Below are 14,184 nucleotides of genomic sequence, written 5' to 3'. Positions count from 1 at the left end.
CCAAACCCCCAAATTCCCAAACCCCAAATCCCCAAACCCCAAATCCCCAAACCCCAAATCTCCAAACCCCAAATCTCCACCCCCCCCCAAAATTCCCAAATCCCCAATTTCCCTCTTTTCCAGGCCCATCCCAATCCCGATTTTATTGGGATTTTCACCAGCCCGGAATTGGGGCCGGGGAGTTTTTATGGCTCCGAAATTCTCTTTACGGGGCGCCGCTGAAATAAAACATCTGCTCCTCCCTAAAAAACCGGGAATTTCCCAAAATTCCCCTTTTTTTTTTTTTTTTTCCCACCCCGAATCAATCGATCCCGAATTGAACAAAATCCTCCCCTTAAAATCGGGATTTTGAGGTTTTTTTTCCCACTTTTTTACCTCAAAAGGGTCAAAAATCCCCATTTTTGTCAGCGGGGCTTTGTTGTTCTTTTTTCAGGGGAATATAGGGAGGAATTTTTTTCTGAAAATAAAAGGAATTTGGGGGAAAAATCTCCTTCTTGGGTTTATTTGGAGGGATTTTGGAGGAAATTCCGGTAAAATGGAAAAATCCGCAGGGGTTTAACCCCCAAATTCTAATTAATCCATAAATTCCCTTCCCCCTTCCCCTTCCCCTCCGCCTCCATCCAAACCCGCCAAAAAAATACCAAAAAAATCCCCCAAAATGGACAAAAATTCTGAATTTGGAGCAGTTCGGAGCTCGGGATTCTCCCGCACCCGCGAACTTTTCGGGTTATTTTTAAATCCCGATGGTAATAATTTGATTTTTGGCCGATTTTTGGTCCCTTTCCGGCGCCTTTTCCCGGGATTTCCGCAGGAGGAGCCGCCGGGATTTTTCCGTCTGGGTGGGCGGGCAAAGTGAAGGTCAAGTTAAGCTCAGCCTCGGCTGCGCACATTCCCTATTTTTTTCCCCCTTTTTTCCCCTCATTTTTCCCTCTTTTTTCCCGTTTTCCCCCACAATTCCCCCCATTTATTTTAATTAAAATCCCCCTTCGCATCCCCGGAATCATCCAGGTGGATTTTAATGGATTTTTTCCCCTCCAAAATCTGATTTTTTTTCCTGTTTTTCCTCCCATCTACGATACTTCAAATCCATTCCCCCCCCTTTTTTATTTTTCCTTTTTCCCCCTTTTTTTCCTTTTTTTTTTCCCTCCGGTTTTTTTCCCCAATTTTTCCCTTTTTTCTCCCCATTTTCGCCGAGGAGGGGAAGAAAAACCCATCAGGAAAATCCCGATTTAGGTTTTAAAACTCCGAAAAGGACGAAATTCGCTCGGTAAGAGAGAGGGGGGGAAAAAAAAGGGGGCGGAGGGAGGGGAAAAAAAGAGGGAATTTTCCCCTCGAAAAATAAAAATAAAAATGGAAAAATCTCATCCTAAAAAAAAAGGGATTTGGGGAGGATCGGGGATTTTTTGGGGTCGAGCGGGAGAGGGGCAGGGAAGGGAATTTTTGAAGCGGATTTTGAGAATTTTTTGGCGCCGGGGGAAAGGGTTTGGGTTAAAAAAAGGGAAATCCAGGAAAAAAAAATTAAAATCCTTGAATTTCTCCCCAAATCCTCCCTCTCTTAATCCTCGGAGCTGATTCCGCCCGAAAATCCGGGAAAAATAATTAAAGTCTATTTAAAAATCAATTTTAAAATGGTGTGGGGGAGCTCAAACCCCCCAAAATTAAGGAAAAAAATCCCCAAATTCCCCAAAACCCGAAAGGATCGAGACAAAGCTGGGCAGAGAGGGGAATTTGGGGGGTTTTGCCCCAAATTTTGCTTTTTTTACGGGGGGATTTTTGGCTCTTTTTTGAGGATTTTGGGGGTTAATTTTGCTCTTTTTTGGTTCTGGGCTTTTGTGCTTTTTAAAAAAATTTTTTGGAGGATTTTTTTCCCTATTTTTTTCCCCCTTTGTTTCCTTCCTCGGAACCAAAAAAATGGGGAAAATTCCAATTTCCACCCAAAAATCCCAATTATCCCCCATTTTCACTCCTGGAGTGACTCAAAATCCTCAAAAAAATCCGAGCAAAACCCCAGGATTTTGCAGAAATTTGCCCGAAATTGGAATTATTTGAGGGACATTGGTGCCGAAATCCCGAGGGATTTCAGCGGGATGGGGATAAAACAGCGAGGAATTGAATATAATGTGAAATTTGGGGTAAAAACAACGAGTTTCGGGTTTTGAAGGAGGTGCCCGGGGTAGAAATTCACATTTATTGACTAAAAAATGGGCGAAAAAGAAGGAAAATAGGAAGGGAGAAAAGAAAGGGGAGGAAAAAAGAGGGAGAAATGGAATTTCCTCCCATTTTATACAGGATGAAAAAGGGGGGGAAGCCAATATTTTTTTAATTTTATTCAAAAAAAAGGATTTGGTGTCCCGAATATTTTAATTTTTATTAAAATCAATTTTATTTTTAAAAGGATTTGGGGTCCTTTTATTCCCATTTCATGAGGGGAGACCACAAATTCCTGGAGTTTGTCCCAAAAAAACCCCCAACTTTGGGATCGAGGGGAGGGGAAAAAAATGTGGGGAAAAAAAAAAACAATATTGAGGGGGGAAAAAAATAAAAATACAAACCCCAATAAAGCGTGGAATATCTGGGAATAATTTCCTGAAGATATTCGGGATTAAAGACGCGCTGGAAATTCCAACATTTGATTCCCAAACCTTCATTTTGGGGCGATTCCACCCAGAATTGGGGGTTCCCGTTTAAAAAATCGCATTTTTTCCCACCCAAATTCCCGATTTTTTTTAGTTTTTTCCCCCCGATTTTAGCGGCGCTGCTGAAGCTTTCCCGAGGAACCGCTGGAGAATAAAGGAAATCGGGATTTTCCCAAGGTTTTGTGTGGATTTTTTTGGGGGTGAAAAGCGGCGGGTTTGGGGAGGATGCGAGGAGGTTTTGCTTCGTTTCCTTCCCGGCAGAATTTCCTGGGAATTGGATGCTGGAAAACGGGGAAAAAATAGGGAAAAATGTGGAAAAAAATGGGCGAAAAGGGGAATAAATGGTGAAAAAATGAGAATGAAGGGTGGGAAAATGGGAATAAATGGTGAAAAAATGGGAATAAAGGGTGGGAAAATGGGAGAATGGTGAAAAAATGGGAGCAAAGGGTGGGGAAATGGTGAAAAAATGGGGAAAAAAAGGTGGGAAAATGGGAATAAACGGTGGCAAAGCGTGAAGGGTGGAAATTGAGGATGAACGGGGAGAAAACGAAGAGGAAGATGAAAAAGAGGAATAAAGAGTAGGAAAAAAAATAAAATAAGGATGAAAAATGGTGGGGAAGAACGGTGGGAAACTGGGAATAAATGGTGGGGGAAAAAAAGAGGGAATAAATGGTGGAAATCTTGGAATAAATGGTGAAAAAAAATTGGGAATAAATGGTGGAAATCTGGGAATAATCTCCAGGCCGAGAGGAAGAGGCCTGGAAAATGCCGATCCCGATTTTCCCTGCTGGGATCCTCATGGAATTCCCCAGCTCGCTCCTGGAATCCTTCCAGCCTTTGGGTTTGGTTTGGTTTGGTTTTGGTTTGTTTTTTTTCCCCTTTTCCCTTTGAATCGTTCGCGGCTCTCTGAGGTTTTATTTTTATTTTTTTCCCCGTCTCGCAGACGAATTTAATTTGGGGCCGATCCTGGGTTTGTTTGTTTTGGTTTGTGTTTTATTTTTCTTTCCAGGCGCTTCCCAAAGAATTCCCGGGATCTCTTTCCTTTTTTCCCTTTTTTTTTTTTTTAATTTTTCAATGTATTTTCATTGTTTATTTCTTTCATTCTATTTCATCTTCTCAGCATCAGTTTAATTTCTTAAAAACTTCTTGCCTTTCTCCATTGCTGATTTCATTTTTAAATTATTTATTCCCTTTCTAAATTATTTACATCCTTTTTAAATTATTAATTTCCTTTTAAAATAATTTATTTCATTTTTCGTTATTGATTTCATTTATTTTTAATAATTAATATTTTAATAATTTCCCCCCCAAGGAAATCCTGGTAGGAAAAATCCTGGAAGGGAAGGAAAAAAACCTCACCGGAACCACCCCAAACACCCCCGGCTAAAAAATCGCTTTTTTCTCCCTCTCTCAGCTCATTTCCACACCCCAAAATCGCTTTTTCCCCCCAAAAAAAACCTGGAGGCAAAGAAAACTCGGATCAAGCAGAGAAACTTCAAGTAAAAATCGGAATTTTTGTGAGCAGCGAGCTCAACCAGGCCCATCTCAAATCCTTTCTTTGATTTTTATTTCTTTTTTTTTTTGGTGGTTTTAGGTCCCTCCATTCAGCTTTTAATTTTTTTACCCTTTAAACTCCCTCAAACCCCATTTTTAAACATTATTTTTGCAGATTTTCCTCCCCACAGGAACCCGGACAAAGAATCCTTTATGCCAACACCAACAGAAAACTCCTTGAGGCGAAATTCTGGCCGAAAAAAATAATTATTTAACTCCCACTCGGGGCCAAAAAAAAAAATCAAATAATTTTTGGGGGAAAAAAAATAAAAAAGAAAGAAGAAAAAAAGAAAATAAAATAAAGAAGATTTATTGGGAAAAGTTCAAGTCCAGGCTTAACCTAAATCCAAATAAACCTCGGATGTTTTTGAGCCAACTTCCACAAAATCCAGGAGGCGGGTTGGGGGGGGAAAGAAAAAACAACTGAAAATACCCAAATCCCGAATTTTTCGGGCTTTTAAAAATATTCTTTTTGGTGCAAAATAACGCTTTTCCAAAGTGGGAATTGCGGGCGCTTTGTCGGGCTTCAAAGCGGGGCTGGAATTTTGGGGGATTTCCCTCCGGTTTGGGATTTTCTGGGTGAGAATTTTGGGATGGGGAGAATGGGGAGGAGGAAAAAAAAAAAAAAAGGAATTTGGCCTCAATTTTGGGTGTGGAGAAGGGGAAAAATGAGAATTTTACACTAATTTTGTGTGGGGAGAAGCCCCCGGTTATGGGAGGGGCGAGGGGGGGGAAGCGGTAATTTTGAATTAATTTTGGGTGGAGGAAAGGGGACAAAGTGGGAATTTCGCATGGATTTGTGATGGGGAGAAGAACCCGGTTGTGGGAACGGGGGAAAAAAGGGGAATTCACCTCAAGTTTGGGACGGGAGAAGCTCCCAGTTGTGCGAAGGGGGGGCAAAAAAAGCGAATTTCCATCTTTAATTGCGGCGGCTGCCCCTCTTTTTCCTTCCCTGCTGCACCGAAAAAATCCCCAAAAAACGGGAAAAATCAAATCTCCCGATGGGGGGAATTTCATTTTATCCACTCAAAGCTTTCTAACCTCCCAAAAATCCGATTTTTTTTTTTCCTTTCCCAAGTTCCCCTAGCTCTTTATTCCCTTCATTCCCACACGCGCGGCTTTTCCTGCTTTTTAAAAAATATTATTATTATTTTTATCCAGGCTGGGAATGAATTTGAGGCTGGACAAGCGGGGATTAAACCGCTCCCGGTGCTTAAATTTTATTGGTTTGGGGTTTATTTTTCCTGCTTTCTTTTCTTTCCCGGTTTTTGTTGGAGGGTTTTTTTCAGGAATCGGAGCCGCCGGCCCCATTCCCGGTTTATGGCGGTCACTTCTGGTGGTCAAATTCAAGTGCTGGGGCCCTGCAGGAAGCGGCCAAATCCCCGCCTTAAGACCGGCTTTAAAGTCAAAACCCTCCTTTAAAACCCCCAAACGCGGCTTCGAACCCGAAACCCGGCTTTAAAACCCCAAATCCCCGCCTCAAACCCGCCTTTAAACCCTAAAAATCCCCCCTTGACCCCCAAAACCCGGCTTTAAACCCCAAATCCCCTCCTCAAACCTGCCTTTAAACCCTAAAAATCCTTCCTTGAAGGATTTTTCCTTCCTTGAACCACCAACCCGGCTTTAAACCCCAAAAATCCCCCCTTGACCCCCAAAACCGGGCTTTAGAACCTCAAATCTCGGCCTCAAACCCGCCTTTAAACCCCAAAAATCCCCCCTTGACCCCCAAAACTCGGCTTTTAAACCTCAAATCCCCGCCTCAAACCCGCCTTTAAACCCCAAAAATCCCCCCTTGACCCCCAAAACCCGGCTTTTGAACCCCAAATCTCCGCCTCAAACCCGCCTTTAAACCCCAAAACGCATCTTAAAAACTCCCAGACCCGGATTCAAACCCTAAACCTGCCTTTAGAACCCAAAAATCCCTCTTTGCACCCCAAAACTCGGCTTTTTAACCCCAAATCCCCTCCTCAAACCGGCCTTTAAAACCCAAAAACTGACTTTAAAATCCCCAGACCCGAATATAAAACCCCAAATCCCGGCTTTAAAACCCCAAACCCGCTCCTAAAGGGATTCGCTCTGATTTCTGGGAATATTTGGGATTTTTTTGGAAGGTTTCAGGATTTTAGGGCGAGCTCAAATTCCCCCTCCTGTTCTAAACCCCGCGCTCAGAGCTTTCGGTGGGGGTCTAAAAAATCCCCCCCAAAAATCGGATTTAAAACCATTTTTTTCCCCCCCTCGTTTTAGAGGGAGATTCTCCAGAGGAGGGAATTGGGGTGGGTTAAAAAATAATAATTCCGCTCATAAAGAATCCCTGAAGATCCTTAGTTCGGAGTTCGGGATTAATATCGCTCCATAAAAACCCCGCTTAAAGCAGCGCTGACACTTTAATTAAAAGTTTTGCCCCGAAACGCCATTAAAATAAAATAAAATAATTAAAATAAATAATATTTTTTTAAAAAGCTGATTAAGAACAAGCTAAAAAAAAATAAAATTCCCTGCTCGGAGTAGCGGGATTTATTTATTTGATTTTCCTTCGGGTTTTATTTGGGTTTTTATTGGGATATTTCAGGAAAAAAAAAAAAAAATCCTGGGATATTTATTTGTGTTTTCAGCCCGCCCCGATCCCTTAAAAAAAAAGAAAAAAAAAAAAGGATTTTATGGGAATGGGGAGGACAAAGCCAAAGGAAAAGGGTGGAGAAATCCCGAAATTAATGGGGATTTTTTTGGGGTTGGGAAGCTGCGAGTGAGGAGGGAGCAAACTCCAAGAATTCCCAATAAATTCCCCCCCAAAAACCCCAAATTTCCAGGAGTTTGGGAAGAGCTGCTCGAATTCCCTGGATATCTTTTTTCTCCCCCGCATTGCTGCGAAAATTCGGGGTATTTAAAAATATATTTTATATCTTTTTAATTAATATTCAATATACCCCGGCTCATCCAGGGGAGGTTTTTCTTCCCATTTTTCCTACATTTTCCCAGGATTTGGGCAACACCCCCTTGGAAAAAAAAAAATAAAATCCGACTGCGGGGTGGAAGGGAGAGAAATAAATGGAATTAAACCGGAGGAGGCGGCCAGAAGCTCCAGTTTTGGGGTGAATTTGATGTTTTGGGGTGAAATTCGGGGGATTTGGGGAAGAAATCCCGATTATTTGGGATGGGTTTTCTATCCTGGGGCTGAAATTCGGGTGATTTTGGGGTGAAACTCTGATTTTTTGGTGCGGAATTCCGTTTATTGGGGGCGGATTTGTGATGCGGGGAGGAAATTCAGATTGTTTGGGCTGAAATCCCGGCGGTTTGGGGAGGATTTGGTGTTTGGGTGGGGAATTCCGGCGACTTCTGATTGTTTGGGGTGAAATCCCGATTGTTTGGGCTGGGTTTGTTATTTTCCGTGAATGTTTTGTCTCGGCGAGCGAAGCCAACCCTGCCCCCGAGATTTCCCTTCTCCCCCTTAAATTCCCTGCTCGATTTGGGACAAAATCCCCTCAAAAATCCTCTCCTCCCTCCGATTTTTAATTGGGAATTTTTCATCCCACCGAACAAAAACCAGCCCGGGATAAATCCGTGCCCAAATCCACTTTTTTTTTACTCAAAATGCCATTCCAAAATTCCCTTTTTTATTCATTTTTTTTTTTTTTTTCCCCCCGTGGAAGAAAGGGAGAAGACAATTCCAGAGGGGTATCCTGGAAATAAAATAATCATAATAATAAAGGGAATAATATTAATAATTCTGAAAAAAATATATTCGCCTAGATCAGGAGATCGGGAAAAGTTTCCCCGCCTCAGAATTCCCAATTCCAGGTGAAAATCTCGATTTATCCCCGAATTATTTCAGGGAATTTTCCTCCTCCAGAATTCCGGGAATGAGGCAGAAAATAATAATAATAATTATTATTAAAAAAAAAAAAAAAGATCCCGCAGGAATTCGGCTTTTTCCAGGTGCGCGCCTTTCCCCATAATTTCCGGAGGGGATTTCCCCGCCCCCCTTTCTTTTTTATTATTTTTAATTAAATTTGGACAATTCTGCGGCGATTTGGACAATATCCGGCAGCTCTCCCAGTATCTCGGGTTTTTTTGGGATAAATTCCAGCGGGACGGGGATCACGGAGGATTCCAGACGGGAGACAAACGACTTTAATCAGAATATTCTTCTTTTTTAATTTATTTTCATTTTAATTCGGGAATAAACGAGGGCAGCGCAGCCATCGATCGACAATAAACCCGCGCGTGAAATATTCAATTATTCAATACCGGGAATTAATAAATATTTCAGGGAGAAGGGGGGAAGAGTTTGGAATATTGATCAGGCAGAGATTGAATTCCTTTATTTTCCTGCAGAAACCGCGAATTCCGGGTCAAAAATTTCATTAAAGATCTCATTAAAAAGAAAAAAAAATCAAAATTTAACTTAAAAATTAATTTAAATTTCATTTTAAGAATCAATTTAAGCACCCCGGGCCTGCTCCGGGTTTAAAGTTGGGGAAACTTCTCGCTCTGCCGAGCTGGAATTTTTATTTATTTGTTTGTTTATTTATTTTCCATAAAAAGCACGTGGAGAAGGAGTAATTAGCGTTTGTTAGGGGCTTGTTAATTAGCGTTAATTCCCTTGGCCGAGAGGGATTTGTAATTTCGCTGAAATTCCCGTTTATTGAGGTGGAAAAAAAGAAAAAAAAAATTAGTTCGTCCTGAAACTCCCGAGGTTTTTATGGAACCCGCCTGAAGTTGTTCCAGGTTTGGCCGGAATAATAAATTAGAATAATAAGAGGAATTTAAATATTGATTAATAAAAGAGGGGATTTTTCAGGTTTTGGAGGGGGGAGAAGGAAAATAAAGGGGGGGGAAAGGGAAGAAAATTTAAAAATGAACGGGAAAAAAAAAAGGAATAAAAGGAAAGGGGAAAAGGGGGGGAAAAAGAAAAGGAGATAAAAGTGAGGGAAAAGATAAAAAGGGAGAGAGGAGGTGGAAGAAAGGGGAGAAAAGAGGAAAAAGGTGGAAGAAAGGGGAGAAAAGAGGAAAAAGGAGCAAGAAAGGGGAGAAAAGAGTGGGAAAAGGCAAGAAGAAATAGGAGGAAAAAGAGAAAAAGAGAGAAGAGGTAGTAAGAGAGAAGAAAAAATAACAAGAAAAGGGGAAAGAGAGGAAAAAAAACCGAGAAAAAAAGTCGGAAGGAAAAGAATAAGAGAAGAGAGGGGGCGAGAGAAGAAAAAGAGCAAGAAAAGGGGAAAGAGAGAGAGAGAAAAAGATAAAAATTGGAAGAAAAAGGAGAAGAGAGAGAAGAGAGGAAGAAAGTGAAGGAAAAAAAAGAACAAGAAAGGGGAAAAGGGGAAAAAAATCAAGAAAAATTTGGATGAACAAGAAAAAGAGCGAGAAGAGATAGGGAGGGAGAGGAAAGAAGAGCAAGGAAAGGGGAAAGAGGGGGAAAAAAAGTCTCCCCAAGATAAAAATCGGAAGAAAAAGAGCGAGAAGAGAGGGGAAAGAAAGAGAGAAAAAAAAAGAACAAGAGGAAGAGGGTGGAAAAATAAAACCAAAACCGAGTCCCTCAGGCGGGCGCTGCGCTTGGTGCGGTGGGGAGCGGGCGAGGCAGAGGAGGGGGCTGCGGGGTGGGAAACGTCCCCAAATCTGATTTTTTTTTTTTTTTCCCTCTCTCTATTTTTTTTTTTTTTTTTTATTTTTCTTTTCCTTTTTTTTTTTTGTTTCCAAGCCGCGGAGCCGCAAGCCAATGGTGGGAACCCCCGGCGCTCTTACCTAAGTGCGGCCACCCCTCCTGCGGCGGTCCCGGCCGATAAATGACAATTTCTACTTTGGGATCACGTGGCGCTCGCCCAGCGACTGAGACGGAGCCCGCGTCATCTTCGCCTCCCCAAAAATTTATTTAATTTTTTTTTTTTTTCCTCTCTCTCTCTCTCTCCTCTCCCGCCACCCCTCCTCTCATCGGCTTTCCCCCCACCTCCCTCCTCCTCCTCTTCTTCCTCCTCCCCCCTTTTTTTTTTTTTTTTTTTTAAAGAGAGAGAGGGAAGAAGAAGAAGAAGAGGGGAAAAAAAAAAAAAAAAAACCACCACACACACACCAAAAAAAAAAAAAAAAAAAAAAAAAAAGGGAAAAAAAAAAAAAAACACACAAACCCTCTCAACCCCGAGCAGCGCGCGCGGCTTACATATAAAAAAACAAAACCCCCCGGACAAAAAAGCCCCATTCCCAAAAAAGCGAAACCCCCGGCATGTTCAACTCGGTGAACCTGGGCAACTTCTGCCCCTCGCAGTCGCGCAAGGAGCGCGGAGGCGGAGGAGGAGGCGGCGGCGGCGGCGACTTCGCGGAGCGAGGGGGCTGCGCGTCCAACCTCTACCTGCCCAGCTGCACCTACTACGTGCCCGACTTCCCCTCCGTGCCCTCCTTCGCCCCGGCTCGCCAGATCTCCTACCCGTACCCCGCCAACCTGGCGCAGGTGCCCCGCGAGGTGCCCTACGCGCTGGAGCCCTCGGGGAAATGGCACCCGCGCGGGAATTACGCGGCGTGTTACTCCGCCGAGGAGCTGATGCACCGCGAGTGCATCCCGCCCGCCGAGATGCTGCTGAAGAACGAGAGCTACCACCACCACCACCACCACCACCACCACCACCAGCACGCCCCGGCCCCTCCGGCCGCGCCGCCGGCGGCCTCGGGGTTTTACCCCGCCGTCGGCAAGAACTCGGTGCTGCCGCAGGGCTTCGATCGGTTCTTCGAGAGCTCCGCGTTCTGCGGCGCCGAGGGAGCGCCCGGCAAAGGGGACGAGGGGAAGAGCGCGGAGGGCAACGCGCAGGAGGAGGAGGAGGAAGAGGAGGAGGAGGAGAGCGCCAACCCCGGCTCGGCCTCGGCGTCCTCCTCGTCGGGAGCCAAGGAAGGCTCCAAGAGCGGAGCTCAGAGTAGGTAGAGCCGGGTTTGACCTGGGGACGGGAGCGAGAAGCGGTCGGGGGTGGGGGGAGATCCCAGCCCGGCCGAGCTTGGCCGGGTCGAGCTTTTTTTATTCTTTTTATTATTATTTTTATGTGCGGTTTTATAAGCGCGCCCAGGATTTTATTGGGAGCTCCGAAGCGCTTTCTTCTTCTCCCCTTCTTTTTACGATGGCGAGGAGAGGGGAGAAAAAAAAAAGAAAAAAAAAAAAAGGGAGACGGGAGAACAAAAAAGAAAAAAAAAAAAAAAAAGCAAAACAAAATAAATGTAAAATGGAGATGTTAAACGCGGCCGCTTCCCTCTCTCTCTTTTTCTCTCTCTCTCTCTCGGCGGAGTCTGTGAAATTTTAAAAGCGCGGCCGAGTGACAAATATTAACTTTGATCATGAACTTACACGGGCGTTTTAAAGGATCGGGGTTGCCGAGGGTAAAAGGCAATTGGGCAGAACGCGCCGGGGCTGCCCGCGCTTCCCCCGCGCTTTTCCTGGGCGCTTTTCTTAATTATTTTTTAATTAAAACTCTCTGCCGAGCCTGCTGTCCCCCGGCAGGCGAGGGGTTGAGGGAGGGACAGGCGGGATTGGGGGAGAAAAGGAGAATTTTCCTGGTTTTTTTCCCCCCTCCCCAGCCGAGCTTTTGTCAGGAGAGGATTCCCCATCTCCTCTGAATCAGCTCAAATATGGAATTTATTTCATAATTTATGTTATTTTACCCTATTTTTCTTTATTTTCCTCAATTCCATTTTATTCCGTTTTTATTCCATTTTATTCTATTTTTATTCAATTTTATTCCGGTTTATTCCATTTCATTCTATTTTTTTTCCCCTTTTTTCCCCACGAGCTCCCTATTCCCCGGGGATTCGGGCCGGTTTTGGGGTGATTTTCAGGATTTTTGGGGTGTTTTTTTTTTGGGGGATGTTTGGCTTTCCGAGGGTCCCAATCCCCCTCTCCCGAATTTCCCCCCGGCTTTGATTCCCCTTTCCCTCGCGTGTGTGGCGAGGGCTGGAGTTAATCAAAAACTTGTGCGGAACCGAAGCTCTGGTTCCTCTAATCCCGACCTCACCGCGCTGATAGCGGCTCTGCCTTTGATCCCGCTTCCCTCCCCTGAACTCCGCTCAAATCCACCCCAAACCCGGCTTTTTTCTCAAAAAAAAAAAAACCCCAACCCTCCCAAAATCTGCCTTAATCCCTGCTCGGGGCGGAAAAAAATTCCTTTAAAATCCGCCCTGACAGCGCTCTGAGGGTGTCTGTGCCCTCCCCATAATCCCAATTTTCAGCCGCTCCCACCGCGGTTTTTTGGACTCTTTTAAAATTATTATTTATTAATTTTGGGGGGGTATTTATTCCTTTTGGGGAGTTTGTTCCTATTTGGGATGCTTATTCCTTGGGGATACTTATTCATTTTTTGGGGGGTATTTATAAATTTTGGGTGTATTTATTGATTCTTGGGGGTATTTATTGATTCTTGGGGTATTTATTGATTCTTGGGGGTATTTGTTCCTTCTTGGCGGTATTTGCTCCTTTTGGGGGTTAATTATTCCTTTCGGAGTTACCTATTCTTTATTCCTTTTAGGGATATTTATTCCTTTTGGGGTTCTCCACCCCTTTTCGGGCTCCCCATCCCTTACACGATTATTTCTTCTTTCAGGATAATTATCCCTTTCTGGGCTAGCCATTCCTTTTGGAATTATCAATTATTTCAGGCTACTTCTCCCTCTCTGGGCTGCCCATCCCTTTTTTGGATTATTTATTTTTCAGGATAATTTCTCCCTTTTTGGGCCCCCCATCCCTTTTGGGATTAGTAATTATTTTTCAGGATAATTATCCCTTTTCGGGCTATGCATCCCCTTTAAAATAATTCATTTTTCAGGATATTTCTCCCTTTCCATGCTCCCCATCCCCTTTGGAATTATCACTTATTTCAGGATATTTCTCCCTTTCCATGCTCCCCATCCCCTTTGGAATTATCACTTATTTCAGGATATTTCTCCCTTTCTGGGCTATCCATCCCCTTCGGAATTATCAGTGTTTTCAGGATATTTCTCCCTTTCCATGCTATCCATCCCCTTCGGAATTATCACTTATTTCAGGATATTTCTCCCTTTTCGGGCTATCCATCCCCTTTGGAATTATCACTTATTTCAGGATATTTCTCCCTTTTCGAGCTATCCATCCCCTTTGGAATTATCACTTATTTCAGGATATTTCTCCCTTTCCATGCTATCCATCCCCTTTGGAATTATCACTTATTTCAGGATATTCCTCCCTTTCCATGCTCCCCATCCCTTTTGGAATTATCACTTATTTAAGGATATTTCTCCCTTTCCATGCTATCCATCCCCTTTGGAATTATCACTTATTTCAGGATATTTCTCCCTTTCCATGCTCCCCATCCCCTTCGGAATTATCACTTATTTCAGGATATTTCTCCCTTTTCGAGCTATCCATTCCCTTTGGAATTATCACTTATTTCAGGATATTTCTCCCTTTCTGGGCTATCCATCCCCTTCGGAATTATCACTTATTTCAGGATATTTCTCCCTTTCCATGCTATCCATCCCCTTCGGAATTATCACTTATTTCAGGATATTTCTCCCTTTCCATGCTATCCATCCCCTTTGGAATTATCACTTATTTCAGGATATTTCTCCCTTTTCGGGCTATCCATCCCCTTTAAAACAATTCATTTTTCAGGATAATTATCCATTTTCCAGCTCCCCGTCCCCTTCAGCACCATTAACCCTTTCAGACCCTTTCCCCCCACCCTTTTGAAATTTACTTTTTTTGAAGCTCATTAACCCTTTCCTTCCCTCTGAACCCCGCTATTCCCCTTTTCCCCCTTCTCCAGGCGCTCCCAGGACGAGGAAGAAGCGCTGCCCCTACTCCAAATTCCAGATCCGGGAGCTGGAACGGGAATTCTTCTTCAACGTCTACATCAACAAGGAGAAGCGGCTGCAGCTGTCGCGGATGCTGAACCTCAGCGACCGCCAGGTCAAGATCTGGTTCCAGAACCGCCGCATGAAGGAGAAAAAGCTCAGCCGGGACCGCCTGCAGTATTTCTCTGGGAACCCCTTGTTGTGA

General features: G+C 43.7%; 1 protein-coding gene across 1 annotated transcript; it reads left to right on the top strand.

Annotated features, from left to right (window-relative positions):
* Positions 1-10,398: 10,398 nt before the first annotated feature.
* Positions 10,399-14,184, top strand: HOXC11 (homeobox C11). The gene is made up of 2 exons (XM_040088486.1): positions 10,399-11,080; positions 13,952-14,184. Exons 1-2 carry the CDS (start codon positions 10,399-10,401, stop codon positions 14,182-14,184), a joined length of 915 nt encoding a protein of 304 aa, XP_039944420.1.

Source organism: Hirundo rustica, chromosome 30, assembly GCF_015227805.2.
Source record: "Hirundo rustica isolate bHirRus1 chromosome 30, bHirRus1.pri.v3, whole genome shotgun sequence".
NCBI lineage: Eukaryota > Metazoa > Chordata > Aves > Passeriformes > Hirundinidae > Hirundo > Hirundo rustica.
This window is presented reverse-complemented; position numbering and strand designations above follow the sequence as displayed.

Bases quoted from the DNA above. Each gene is read 5' to 3' on its own strand.
- HOXC11 (XM_040088486.1), top strand. From the start codon at position 10,399: ATGTTCAACTCGGTGAACCTGGGCAACTTCTGCCCCTCGCAGTCGCGC. The intron at 11,081-13,951 runs GTAGGTAGAGCC...CCCCTTCTCCAG, and splicing joins CTCCAAGAGCGGAGCTCAGA to GCGCTCCCAGGACGAGGAAG.